Source organism: Dufourea novaeangliae, unplaced genomic scaffold (assembly GCF_001272555.1).
Source record: "Dufourea novaeangliae isolate 0120121106 unplaced genomic scaffold, ASM127255v1 scaffold147, whole genome shotgun sequence".
NCBI lineage: Eukaryota > Metazoa > Arthropoda > Insecta > Hymenoptera > Halictidae > Dufourea > Dufourea novaeangliae.
The window spans coordinates 116,065-129,869 of NW_015374029.1; the positions used below are offsets into that span (position 1 = coordinate 116,065).

General features: G+C 39.7%; 1 protein-coding gene across 1 annotated transcript in view; it reads left to right on the forward strand.

Moving 5' to 3' along the window:
• The window catches only part of LOC107189399 (potassium voltage-gated channel protein Shab), a 93,096-nt gene that overhangs the window by 10,372 nt on the left and 68,919 nt on the right, over nucleotides 1-13,805 (forward strand). Inside the window, exon 2 of the mRNA XM_015577923.1 lies at nucleotides 6,669-8,083. Within this exon, the coding sequence (XP_015433409.1) occupies nucleotides 6,929-8,083 (1,155 nt within the window). The 5' untranslated portion in view covers nucleotides 6,669-6,928. The remainder of the gene's footprint in view (nucleotides 1-6,668; nucleotides 8,084-13,805) is intronic.

Consider the following 13,805-nt stretch of genomic DNA (forward strand, 5'->3'; position numbering starts at 1 on the left):
GCTACTTAGGGTATGTTTCCCAATTTTCGGAGGCTTTAAGCCAGTTTGCGCAATTGCATATTAACGAAAAAATACTGCTACATGAATTTTCATACTCTGAAAATCAATATTTGTTGCTAAACAATTCTGTTTGTTTTAAAGAATTTTTTTTAATTAATAAAATTAAATCTTTGTAATGTATTGAGTTAAATAGAAACAGATGTTTTTGTGGGTATTACGGAGCTCTTTCCGTAACTGCACGTGTATTTCGGTGCCCCCAGTTTTGGAGCCTGTCCACGTTTCGGTGCCCCGGATTACGGTGTCTTTGAATGTCGCTCCTAACCTAGCTTTTGGGAAGTAGGGCTGTTTTGTTCCAAATATTGTTGATTTTTGGTAAATCAATTAATACAAAAAGACACACGTAATGTAATAAATGTAATTGATGTAATATTTACAATAATACACTTTTGGTTTAACGAGAATGAGGTTATGGGGATGACTCACGAAGGCTCCGTGTTACGGACAAGATGGAAAATCTCGCGGCATTACAGAATTTATTTAATAGGAAAAATAAATATGTTTCTAGTTGCTGAATTAATTTTTTTTAATTATGTTATACTTTTTTAGGATATAATATGCATTTTATACAGTGAGTATGCTGTTTAGAATTTTATTGATCTGTATGAAATAGTTCAGTAAGAATTTCTTAAGGTTCAGGACGTGGAATTCTATGAAATCACCGAAAGCGTAATGCATATACATAACTTCTAAAGTATGCATTGTATGAAAAATTTTTTTATAGAAAAGTTGTATGGTTTGGAGGTCTACATAATGTAATGCATATATTTTTTTTGTAAGTGGAGGCGTCTCTGAGATTTGAAGGTCAACTTCGTTTTTTTAAATGGGATGCTATATTTTTTATGCCAAAATGTCGAAGAGCGTTAAATTTTGAGTAAAAAAGTACTGACCTTTATTGGCGGTAAACCTAATAATTAACGAATAATTTCACATTGTTTCTTGAAAATGGTCTGTCTCTATCAAGAGAAAACAGAATTAAGTTTGAGACTTTATCCCTTCTTGCCGAAATTTTCAATTGAACGTCTCATTTCTTTAGTAATCAAACTTGCAAACTAAACTCAAATTTCGCTTAGTGGAATTAGGTTTAGGATAAAAGTGTATACAACAATAATTGTAGCTTGTTCTTTTCTGAAACACAAGCATCTTGTCCCATGTTGCTGCGATCAGAAAACACTGAGATATTTTAATTTCCGTGAACCCCCGAAACTGCAAGAAATGACGTTCCCCACAACACAAATACGGTTCTTACGTGCACACAAAAAATCATTAGGATAAACTGACGCTTGTTTTTAAGTGTCAACACGTGAGGGTAAACATACATAAAAAATTAGATTTTTAAAAAATAATCGAGCAATAAAATTGGACCAGTTCGCTTAGAATGACCCAGAAGAAATATTATTTTACTATAAAAATTGGAATTTCCAGGTTTAATCAATTCGAAATTGGCGAAGTACTTTTTACTATGACCCTTACACCGGAACATTATTCTCGGATGATAGCCCTCTTTCTTCCGTGTCGTTACAAATCGGCGCTATCGGGCACACTCGGGGTGTGCTGCCAGCTATTTAACGGAGATCAGAAATAGTCCCATGATCACAAATTAGTCACACAATCCGCGGTAAAAATAGTTATGGCCGCCCGCTACAACAGGCCGACTGGTTGTCTGCAGTTGCTATTGGTCACTTCTCGTCTTATCGGACACCGTTCCGATCGTTCTTTCCACAGATCGTGGATGCAGGGGTACGGATAGTACCCGTCGACTTTGCGAAAAACAAAACTTGCGTCAAACGGAAATTTCTTTACTGATAGCAGACCTGGGCAAATTTTATTTGTAACGAAAATAGGAAGTAATGATTTGAAATAATTTCTTTCGGAACTTTATTTTCAACACGATTATTTGAAAATCCAAATATTACCGATTCATTTGAAATAATAGCAATTTCAAATAATGAATTATTTTGTTACTTTTGTATTTCAAATTTGGCAAAAGAAGTAATACTCAAAATAATATGCAACAAAGAGATTTTATTGTAAATATCGATACTTTTGTTTCGATACCGAGTATTTTTAGTATCGATATTTTCGGTTGCGTTATATACTCGGAATCGAAAAAAAGTACTCATACCGAATGGAGCGAGTAATCGATATGAAAGTTAATGAATGCGAAGGTGCTTGTCGTCCAGTTATATTACTTTGTTAATATATGTCCGTTAATAAATGTTTATTAATAAAATATATCTTTGTTAAAATTAGACAGGGACAAATTCATTATCTAGATCAAGAATTTCGAATAACAAGTAAAACATAAAAGAGCAATTTATCATTTTTCATCGTTTAAACGTAAAAATTCCAATTTTTATAACACAATAATATTTCTGCCTGAGTCGATATTTGGCGAACAGTTATTTAATCTCATAAAGTGTTTAATGTTGAGGATGACGCCTTTGAATACTGTAGCTTTCCACTATATATTATTAAAAAAAATTCTGCTCGATTCTGGTTCAAATATATTATATTAACAAAAAAAATTTGTATTCATGTTCCTTCGATAGAAGTAGGTATCGAGACTTCTGATACGAGACTAAGTAAATATCGATAATTTTTTTTCGATACGTGTTACGAGTAAAAGTATCGATACCTTGACGGTACCGGTTTATCCCTACCTAGGCGATGCTCCAAATTCGGCAACCTTTCCCTATATATCACGCGTGGTCCACCTGTCGACTCATTAGCGCGAAGTCTTGTCGCGTGAAAATTCAAAAGAACGACTTCCGTTCCGTTATCGAGGCAGCAACGGTTAATGGTCGTCGTGGCCTTTCGTCGACACGTGATCGTTCCCGTTGCATACTGATCTTTCGACCCCACGAGCGCGCGCGCAATTTAATCAGGACTATCGAGACAGGTGATTTTCGCGGTGTATCTGGGTCGGGGAGAGTATATTGACCTCGCCTCGGTATAAATAGTACCCAGCCGTGTACATAATTGTTCGCGGGAAAAACGATTTTCGGGTTTCCATTATCGAAATATATCACGCTAGTGTTCGGGACTGATACTGGCCGTAAATTTCGATTTGGTGTCGAGTAGTATCGAAGAGATAGGTATCGAAAAGTATCGATATCCCTCTCGATACTCGTACGAAAGTATCGATACTTGTTTCCATACTTATACGACAGTATCGATAAATCTTTCGATACATATACGAAAATATCAATACTTGTTTCAATACTTAAAGGAAAGCATCGATTACCTCTTTCGATACATATACGAAAGTGTCGTTACATGTATCGATACGCCTACAAAAATACTGGTACCTATTTGACACTTCTAGAAAAGTACTAATGTATATTTGATAAGTCTGGAAAATAGTGATACCAATATTGTAACGATGACATAGAAATTCATGTATTCATAAAGTCCTCGAAGAATTCCGTTCTATCGTTCATGGTATCGATACCTACTTGGTTGCTTTCGAATTCATGTATTGCTTGGTATCGCTTCAAAGGACATCGGAATGTCGATTGAAGAGGTATCGGTATTGAAACGCTGATACGGAGTATCAAAAACTTCGACGCTCTGCGAATACGTAGACGTATCGAAACAGGTTTCGATACTTTCGTGTAAGTATCGAAACAGATATCGTTGCTTTCGTATAAGTATCTGAAGAGGTACCGATGCTTTCGTGTCAGTATCGAAACGGGTATCGACACTTTTGTATAAGTATCGAGAGTACTTAGGTATCGAATTGTTTCAATATCAGAAATACGTATCCTATCAGTCTCATCACTAATAACTCCCAGCAGCCGTCCCTCCGTTCCCCGTTCAACCGCGTCTTCGTTAGGTTCTGTCTTTCGTTTTTTTTTCTTCTGGCGAGCAGTAAAGAAGGACTGTGGCGACGGGGGTGTCACGCACGAAAATAGTAGCACGCCGACGATGATATCAGATTTGATATTTGGCCTCATTAGAAACGACCCAGGCAACCACGCCGTTTGTCTTGCAGCTTTCATTCGCACGACAGGGTACCCGCAGCACTCCGCCGGTGTCTATTTAGTGACATTCTTCCGCGGGCTGGCTCACGTGATATACACAGAACGGTGTTTAGCTACAGGTGTTGGAAGCTTCAATACGTTGGCGCCTGTAGTCGCAGATCTCTGCGTCACGGGCGGGGGGGGGGCTAAAGGTGTAACGCCACATGGGTTCATTTCACGCGAATTCGGACACTTCTTAGAATGACGTTTTGGATTTTAGTCTAACTTGGATATGTTGTAGTCATTAGTGATATACATATAAACGTATATGGAAGGATTTTTCAAAATTTTGACAATTGTTGATTTCACAGTTGTTTAAAAGATAGCGACAACCTTTTTGAAATAAATCATAACTGTTGAACTACTAAACCGTTCGAAATGAGATTTGTGAGCACTTACAGTGGAGATATAAGTGTACCTAATAAAAATTATTTCAGTAGAGAAAAAATACTTTTTAACCATTTATTTTGCAATTTTTTAAAGGAAATTCAATTTTATGATAGCAGGGCACTGCTGAATTTTTTTTTAATGAGGATATAGTCCTATTTGTTCTCTTTATGGACAAATTTTGAAAAATATGTTCATTTCGAAATTGACTATATGAAAAGTAATTGAAGTTAACCCTTTAAGCGTTTTATTTCATTTTGAAAACGTGCACTTCTGTGCTTAATTATTTTTAAGCTATGACGAGTATATTCGACAAAATCAGAGTGAATGAATTTGCTGTAGAATTGGAATAAAAATTGATAGCACAATAGCCGCACGCCCGGTATAAAGTAAAATTTTTAAAATTATATTCTTATATTTTATGTCTAATTATATAATAATAAAATAATTACAATACAAAAAATAAAAATATAAATAAATATAAAAATAAATATAACACCGTATACTTTATAAACAAGAAAGTATTTATAAAGTGACTCATAAAAACAGGAGCAAAAGTAAGAATTTCTATCTTTTCTTAAATATCTCATTGGATTAAGAATAAAATAGAAATATAGTCCTATATTATATGTATTTCACAGAGCCCGTATATAGATTATTAATGCATCAAATGAGCATTCTAGTAAATGAAAGACATCATTACTAAAACAAAGTGTCTCTCGTGATTGCTCATAAGTTGTAAATAATTCTCAAGCGAGAGATGTTTTTGTTCGACGATCGTATAATTTTTTCTCCATTTCGCTTGAGTTCGTTGAAACCGGAGCAATCTAACGATGTAGTGACCAGTGGGTTATTCGAGGCTGTTAGTGTCGCTATATTTTATTCCGTTGTATACAGTATCCTGGCACGAAATCGAGCTAATAACAAGATCGACATTACGGTATCCGAATAATTTATTTTTCTAGACGAGAGGCGAAAGAGAGAAACAGTATTCGTTTCACGTTCGTCTCGACACCAGTCGTCGCTCTAGTTCTTAATCATTCTATCTCCACTAGCTTCTGAACTGAGAAAACAGAGTTTAAAGTTTACGAAGTTCAATATTATCGAAGCAGGAAATTAGTGAAATAATCAAACATACTATAATATCGTCGATTGAATATCTGTTTACTACAATATTTAACAAAATTTTATCGTATTTTCAACATAAATTTTTAATTGTTGTTAAGTATTTGGAGGTAAAACAAAAAAAAAACTTTCAAAGTTTCGGAGTTAGAACATGAAAAAATATTTGTTGTTTTCTAGGTTCAATTTTATAACTGTTGAACTAACAAACCGATCAAAATAAGTTTTATGGGTGTCTATAGTGGAAACATAAGAGTACCTAATAAAAATTATTTCAGTTATGTAGGGAATATGTACGGATCGATGTATGTGTGTATGTGTATCGAGGTGACTCGACGCATGATATACGGCGGATCAAGAGTGTGGCGAGGCGATTCCGTTGGCATCGGAAACAAAAGAAGCGCGATTCCAACTGTCACGATGCGTCGCGTCTTTGGATGCCAGTTCGTCCTTCACTGCTCATCTCCATGCTGAGATCGAATAAACACCACTTATAATATACAGTTTTCTTTATTATCGCCCATTCTACAGTTAAGAAAAATATTTTTGAACCATTTCTTTTGCAATTGTTTTAAAGAAATGCAATTTTATAATAGTAGAACTCAATTGAATTGCAAAATTTGAGGGTATAGTCCCATTCAAAAAGATGCCCACTCTCAGTTTAGTACATGTTATAAATACATGTAATTAAGTTAAACCCTCCCGCCAACAAAGTGTTAATAGTTGTAAACATTGCTGCAGTATCACAGCATTTCTTTATGAAAACTCAGGAAATCATCGATGAGTGTTCGAATGCTTCCAATGCTTGCAACGAGGTTTAGCACAATGATACAGCTTGGAATGACGATGCCAATGATCTCTGTTTCAGCCGCGTATGGCCATTAGTTTGTGAAATATTTAATGTTCAGTGGCTGAGGAGTCCTCGAACACTCATCGAGGATTTACTATACCACGGTATCTCGTATTAGCCGCATGTTTCATATTCGGTGCCGTTGCTCTCTGCTATTGCACTGACCCACAATCGTTCATCGATCATTCCCCCCTCTGCTGACATTTCCCGAACGGAATCTGTTTCAGATTATGGCGCGGTCAAGCCGGGCCAACGCGAGAGGACAGACGTAGGCACGGATGAAGCGCAAGAAGGGTATCGAGGACGAGGAGGAGGAGGAAGACGAAGCAGAAGAAGACGAAGACGAGGGCGACGAAAAGGAAGAAGAAACTGACGAAGAATCCCGAACGAATACACCAACCACCGTCGTACGCGTACACGTGACACGCGAGCACAGTAGAACACGCCCCACTCCTCTGTTATCATCTCGGCCCGTGGGGGCCGTTTGATGCTGACCAAAAAGAGATTCGAGGACGATCCAACGCTGGCGGACGGGGAACGTAATGGGGGCACCGTGGTCACGGGCCCGGTCCTCACCTCGTCGTCCACGTGCACGGTGCCTTATATTGGCACAGATCATCATTATCATCATCATCAGCAGCAGGGCTTTCTGTTCGAGGGTGGCGGCACGACGACGTTGCAGTGGGCCGGTGCAACTGTCCCGAGCTGCACCGGTATCGGCGGAGGCGGCAACTTCGGTGTTGTCGGCACGGGGGGGAACGGCGGTGGAGGAGGGGTTCTTGCGTTAGGAGTGGTGAACATGGGCGGCGGAGGCGGAGGAGGCGTGGTCGTCAGCGGTAAACAGACCGTTGGCGGCGCGGGGGGAGGAGTCGTCGGCGTGACGGGGGGTGGTGGGCCGGCGATCGGTGGTACGGGTGGGACGAACAAGGAGGTCCGTTACGCTCCGTTCCCCTCCTCTGTGGGCCAAGTCGGTGGTAACGCGGTCGGATCGGTTGTGACGTTGCCGCCTCTGCCGCCGCCTCTGCCACCGCCCCCTCCGCCCCCGCCGCCTTTGCCACCGCCGCCGCCTCTGCCGTTGCAGATGCAACAGCAACGGGCATTTTCGCGATCGATGACATCGCTACCACCCGAGCCGTTCATGATCATGCGATCGAAAGCCCTGAATCGTCGCGTCTCGATCAACGTGGGCGGGGTGAAACATGAGGTCCTCTGGCGTACCCTGGAACGGTTGCCGCACACGCGTCTCGGCCGTTTGAAGGACTGCAACACCCACGAGGCGATCACCGAGCTGTGCGACGATTACTCGTTGATCGACAACGAATACTTCTTCGATCGTCATCCGAAATCGTTCAGCTCGATACTGAACTTCTATCGGACCGGGAAGCTGCATCTGGTCGACGAGATGTGCGTATTGGCGTTCAGCGACGATCTCGAGTACTGGGGCGTCGACGAGCTCTATCTGGAGAGCTGTTGCCAGCACAAGTACCATCAACGTAAGGAGCACGTGCACGAAGAGATGCGAAAGGAGGCGGAGTCCCTCAGGCAACGGGAGGAGGAGGAGTTCGGGGAGGGCAAGTGCGCGCAGTACCAGAAATGGCTGTGGGATCTGCTCGAGAAACCGACCACCTCGATCGCCGCAAGGGTGAGTTGCTGATCGTCGTCGCGAAAACGCGCGCCGCGAAACATGAGAGAACCACGTGTGTCCCTCTTCGGCGTATACAGGGTGTCCCGAAATGATGGGACAAGGCGCGTCATGCGTATACCCCATGGTAATACAAATCGAAAAGTCCTTTACTGTTTTGTAATTCGAAGCTCCATTTCCGAGATATTAACGGCTGAACGAACTTCAATCAGTTGAGCGGTTGGTTACATATACGTGCCGGCCGCTCAGCTGATTGGAATTCGTTCAAACGCTGATATCTCTGAAACGGAGCCTCGAATTACAAAACGGTAAAGGACTTTTCGATTTGTATTGGCACAGGGAATATGCATGTCATGGCTTGTCCCATAATTTTCGGACATCCTGTATGTATGTACCTTTTCTTTTAGATCTCGACGATTCCGAGATATGATATTCGTCGTCGCGCTCGTGGATTCGATTAGGGCTAATATATCAGGGTTATCAAAAGGGGGGAGGGTATTAGATGCTTCCGCGATCGTGTATCGTTCTGGACGGTGAAAACAAATTGTCGAATGGTATTCTGAGAATCGGGCTCTGAGCCGCGAGGAATTTGAACTTGGGCCAAAAACCCGGTTGCTTGCCGTAACGACTGCTGTGTGTCACACGGCATTGACGGTTACCCTCGCCCCCCTCCCCAAGGAGTCGGCCGTGTGTGTTGTTGATCGTGCTTGAAATTCTTTCAGTGTGTCGCTTCGTATCGGTTCGGACCTAGTTTCTGTGTCACGACAGAGCGCACCGTAGGGGGTCCACGCGCGATTAGACGCTATTTCTCGCTGTTACGTTCCTTGGGGATCAGATTGGAGAGGAAGTTTTTGTCACCCGCGTGTTTAACCCTTTCAGGGGCAAATTGTTCTGCCGAAGAAAATATGAAAAAAGAGTAGGTCATTTGGCGTGGATGCACTAGTGAATGAACAGGTACCAGTGAATGAACATTATACAGGGTGGTCGGTAACTGGCGTTACAACGGGAATGGCGGTGATTCTACGTGAAAAAATAAGTCGAAAAAGTGGAATAAAAATTTTTTCATATGAGATTTTGTTTTTCGAGAAAATTGACTTCGAAAATCAATCTGAAATGCGTGTATTCATCGTGTGGTAGTAAGTAGAAACGGAATGCAATGCACAGACGCGCTGGTCAAGGCCTGTTCAATTGCACCGCGTAGCCAACGGATTTTCAAAGTGGATTTGCTCGAAAACAGAGTCTCAGATGGAAAAATTTTATTCTGTATTTTCGACTTATTTTTCGATGTAGACATCACTTTCTTTTCCGGTTGTACTACCAGTTACTGACCACCCTGTATACAGGGTGTCCCACTTAACGTGTGCATCTTCAATATCTCACTTGTTTTTGAAGATACAAAAAAATGTGAGGGGATAATGTTATTTAGTTGGAAGGGGCCAATACTGTAATAAGCACAATAGTTTATATCTCGAATTTTATAGGTCATCGGTGTTTTTTAAACGGGCCTACATATTTTTATCATCGTGGCGTAATAGTTGAGATCGTTTGAAAATAAGTAATTGATTAAATATCGATTTTTTAAAAATTCTTTGTTTCATATTACAACAATTTTCGTGCCACTGGTCAAAAATGCTCATTTACTTAATATTGTTCGTTCACTGGTGACATCTGTAATATTTCTTATTAATTTAATTAATTATATTTTTCCAATTTTTCGATTTTAAATCTATACGTTATAAAGCGATATACATAGATAAGAAATCTAATTTTCATGTGCCAAATATTGATTAATATTATTATCATTTAAAATTCGACTATAATAGTTATAAAATCTTTTAAGTGTTCATTCATTGGTGCGTTCACCCTATAGGTCTTCGAAGGTTGCTGATTACGATTCTGAGTTCGGAATAACAAAATTCAAAATGGCAGATTCAATAATGGCAACTATTTTTTCGGCTAAATTCAACATTTCGCGTTCAATTTGTACAAAACCGAATATACAAAGATACTGACTGTCAAATTGCACAAATAGATCGGAAAAATTGAAAAAAAAAACAGAAAAAAGGGGGTGGTATGTACACATACCATAACCCCTGAAAGGGTTAACTGACGACGAACCATAATTTTGGTAATCTGTGACCTAGAGTTTTCTCTCGATTTTGGTGTACGATCGATAAATTCGATTTTCGATTCCCCTTGCGATCGAGGGAGGGCAAGGGGTGAGGGAGCTGATTTTCATTTTTAATTTTTTTCTATCTCTCTATCCGTTCGTCCAGAATTGATTTGCACGAGACGCAAAAAAAAAGTATGAAAAATCAAAGGATAGGATCTGCCCACGCGGTTTTACTTATCACCCGGGAATCTCGTCGCGATTGTGTTCACTAATCCACTTACGATGTCTCTCCACGTTTACAGTTCGTACTTGGAGCCCCTCGGTTTGACGAAAGGTACATGGCTAAGTTGACAGTAGAGCATCGAGTTATTTTCGACGTAGCTCACACCTTAATCATACCAAATAGACGAGAACGTAGTTGGGAACGTAATGTTCTTCCCGATCGTATGCGATCTCTTCGACACAGTCTCTCTGTAGATCGTTGAACTTCGCGATAGCGTATTCGGATCGAACGGGATTTCGATCTTGGCTTATCGACGGTGTTTTCGTTCTCTTCTTTCACCTCGAGGAATGAACCGAAAATATGATTCTTTCCGTGTTATCCCTTTTTTTAGTTTTTAATTTGTGATCCATACATTATTCTTTTTTCACCTCGAGGATGAACCGAAAATATGATTCTTTCCGTGTTATGCCTTTTCTTAGTTTTTAATTTGTGATCCATACATCATTGTTTTTTCACCTCGAGGATGAAACGAAAATATGATTCTTTCCGTATTATGCCTTTTTTTATTTTTTAATGCATGATCCATAATGCTCTGTTAAGGCTAATCGACGTATCCGCGAAAACGCTGTTACAATAATAATTATAATATTTATTCATTAACGGGTTATAAACCCTTTGGTACAATATACAAGTATGCGGAAGTGTAGAGGACAAATAGATAAAATTTAGATATAAATAACGTGTAAAGATATACGAGAGTTTACAAAAATTTATAGTGCTATACGGAAAGTTTAATTAAATTTAACATAGGCTTCATAGAAAAAAAAAGGTTGCGACAAGATCGAAATCACGTGGATTCGAGCATAGTTGATCGATACCCATCAATCAGACTTGAGTTTAGAGTAAACGCCCTCATCTTGTTATATACATAGTGTCGATGCATTCGTTCGTTCACATTGATCGAGTTCTACTCTTTAGAATACCATGTAAATATGTATACACGCGTATATACATGTATTGTGTAAATATATAAACCTTATATCTATATATATGTATATATGCAGGATGAGTCATTAAATCGATCCCTGCCCGCGAATATCTTCGAAATCGTTAACAATACCGAAAAATGTTTCAGATAAAAGTTGGACGGTTTCGAGGGGCGAATAATTCGATGTAGCAGTGTTTTTTCTAGGTGGACGCGTAGAGGATATACGAAGATCAAAATTGTTTATTTAAATGGAATCGTATATTTATTAGTACATTATTCGATGCAGCCGGTCATTCCCTTTAAAAGAGTATTAACATATTTATGCCGAAAAACCATTAGTTTCGGAGATATTTTAGTTTCAAAATTGCGAATTGGTACTAGTAATACGAATGTTTACCATTTTAACACCGGAACTACCAAAGCATTCGAAATGTCTCAGTCGTAAACTCGTCGAAAGCAAAACTTCTTCAAAATTTCTTTTACATATCATTTAGCAAACGAATCTTCCTAACTCCACAAAAAAACTCAAGTCACTTGGTAAAATTTTGAAAAAACGTTGGTCTCTTTGTGCCACGACATTTTCTACTCACTGTATCTCCTAAACTGAATTTCTTTTTTTTAAATAAAGAATTACCAACTGCATCGATTAACGCATCACAAAAATATACGATCCCAGTTAAAAAAGAACAAATTTGACCTTCATACATCCTCTACGCGTCCATCTACAAAAAGAAACTATACTTAAGTCAAATTATTCGTCGCTCGAAATCATTCAACTTTCATCCGAAACATCAGTCGATATTGCTAACAGTTTCGAAGATATTCGACGGAGGGAGCGATTCAAATGACTCACCATGTATACAGGGTGAGGCACCTAAAACAAACCACTTGAATATCCTGGCTGTTACTGGTGACAGAGAAAAATATGTCAGACCAAACTTCCATGGTATCTCGATAGTACATAATGTAATGTAAATACTCTTTCGATGGGTGGACCCGTAGAGGTCATATGAAGGTCAACTTGGTTTTTTTAAACGGAAAGTCCTGTTATTTTACATACCATCCAGTAGAGCGTTTTAAGATACATACAATTTATGAAGGCACGTAAACAAAACATGTCTTTCCATTTAAAAAACACCAAACTGACCTTCATATGACCTCTACGCGTCCACCTATCAAAAAACTATTCACATCAAATTATGCACTCCTCGATACCATGCAAGTTTGGTCTGACACATTTTTTTTCTATCACCAGCAACAACCGAGATATTCAACTGGACTGGGTTAGGTGCCTCACTCTGTATGTAAATGCGTGTGCGTGTGTGTGTGTGTTTATGTACAGAAAAACACACGTAGAGAATTAAATAGAAACAACGCGCGAATAAGACACACACCCACACACACATATAGAGAGAGATCAAAGACTGCTAGACGACGCCGATTGAGTATCCTGCTGATTTAACTGCCGTGCCCGGTTGTGTCGATGTCTGTAATGTGTATTTTATTTCTAGGTGGTGTTTACTGACCATCTCTCCCCCCCCCCAACTCCGTTTAACTAATCTCATATATACATCACGTGTAATCCAGCTTCTTATAGTTGTTTGTCGCGTTCAGAGTGTCCGTCGCCTAGAAAATAATACATCGTCATCGTCATCAACATCATCGTGTCCATAATAATATAACCACCCCTTAGTGAATAACCGAACCGGCGGTGCTCTGTCGGTCGGTGATCACCGTGTATGATGATAATGGGAGTGCATAATACGCGATTACCAGGTATCACGAAAGGACTCTTTCTCGACACCGCTCCCTGTGAGATGTCATATTTGATGATAACTTCGAAAAAAGAAAAAGATGAAAAGAAAACAGCAAAGACAAAACCCGGAGAGCAACAAGTCTCTCGATCGGTAACCGTCTAAAGCAGTGTTTCCTAACCTTTTTTGGATCGTGCTCCACCTGAACACTTAAAAAATCTCGATGCTCCCCTAGAATAATAGCGAATTAAGTTCTGAAAAAGCTTAATAGCTAGTTGAAATAACAAAAAGGCACAAATGAGGTGACGAATATCAATAATTCGCTCATTGTCCCCTGGAAATATTCAAATTGCTCCTCGGTCGGGCGTACGCCCCACGTTGGGAAACACTGGTCTAAAGGATTCGCGCGTATACGAGCAGCTGGCGTGTCCAAACGCGACGAATCCGGCGTTGGTACGAAAAAAATAGAAAAAAGAAAATTACACATCGACACGATATTTAGATCTGTGTTATCGTGTGCTGTAGCTTTAATACCCTAACTCCTAGAGGAGAAAGTAGAGCATGTATAGAGGATAGCCCTAGATACTTTAGCTACCTGCCCCAAGAGGATATATGTCCCATTTTCGGGTCTGGTAGACGTCGGA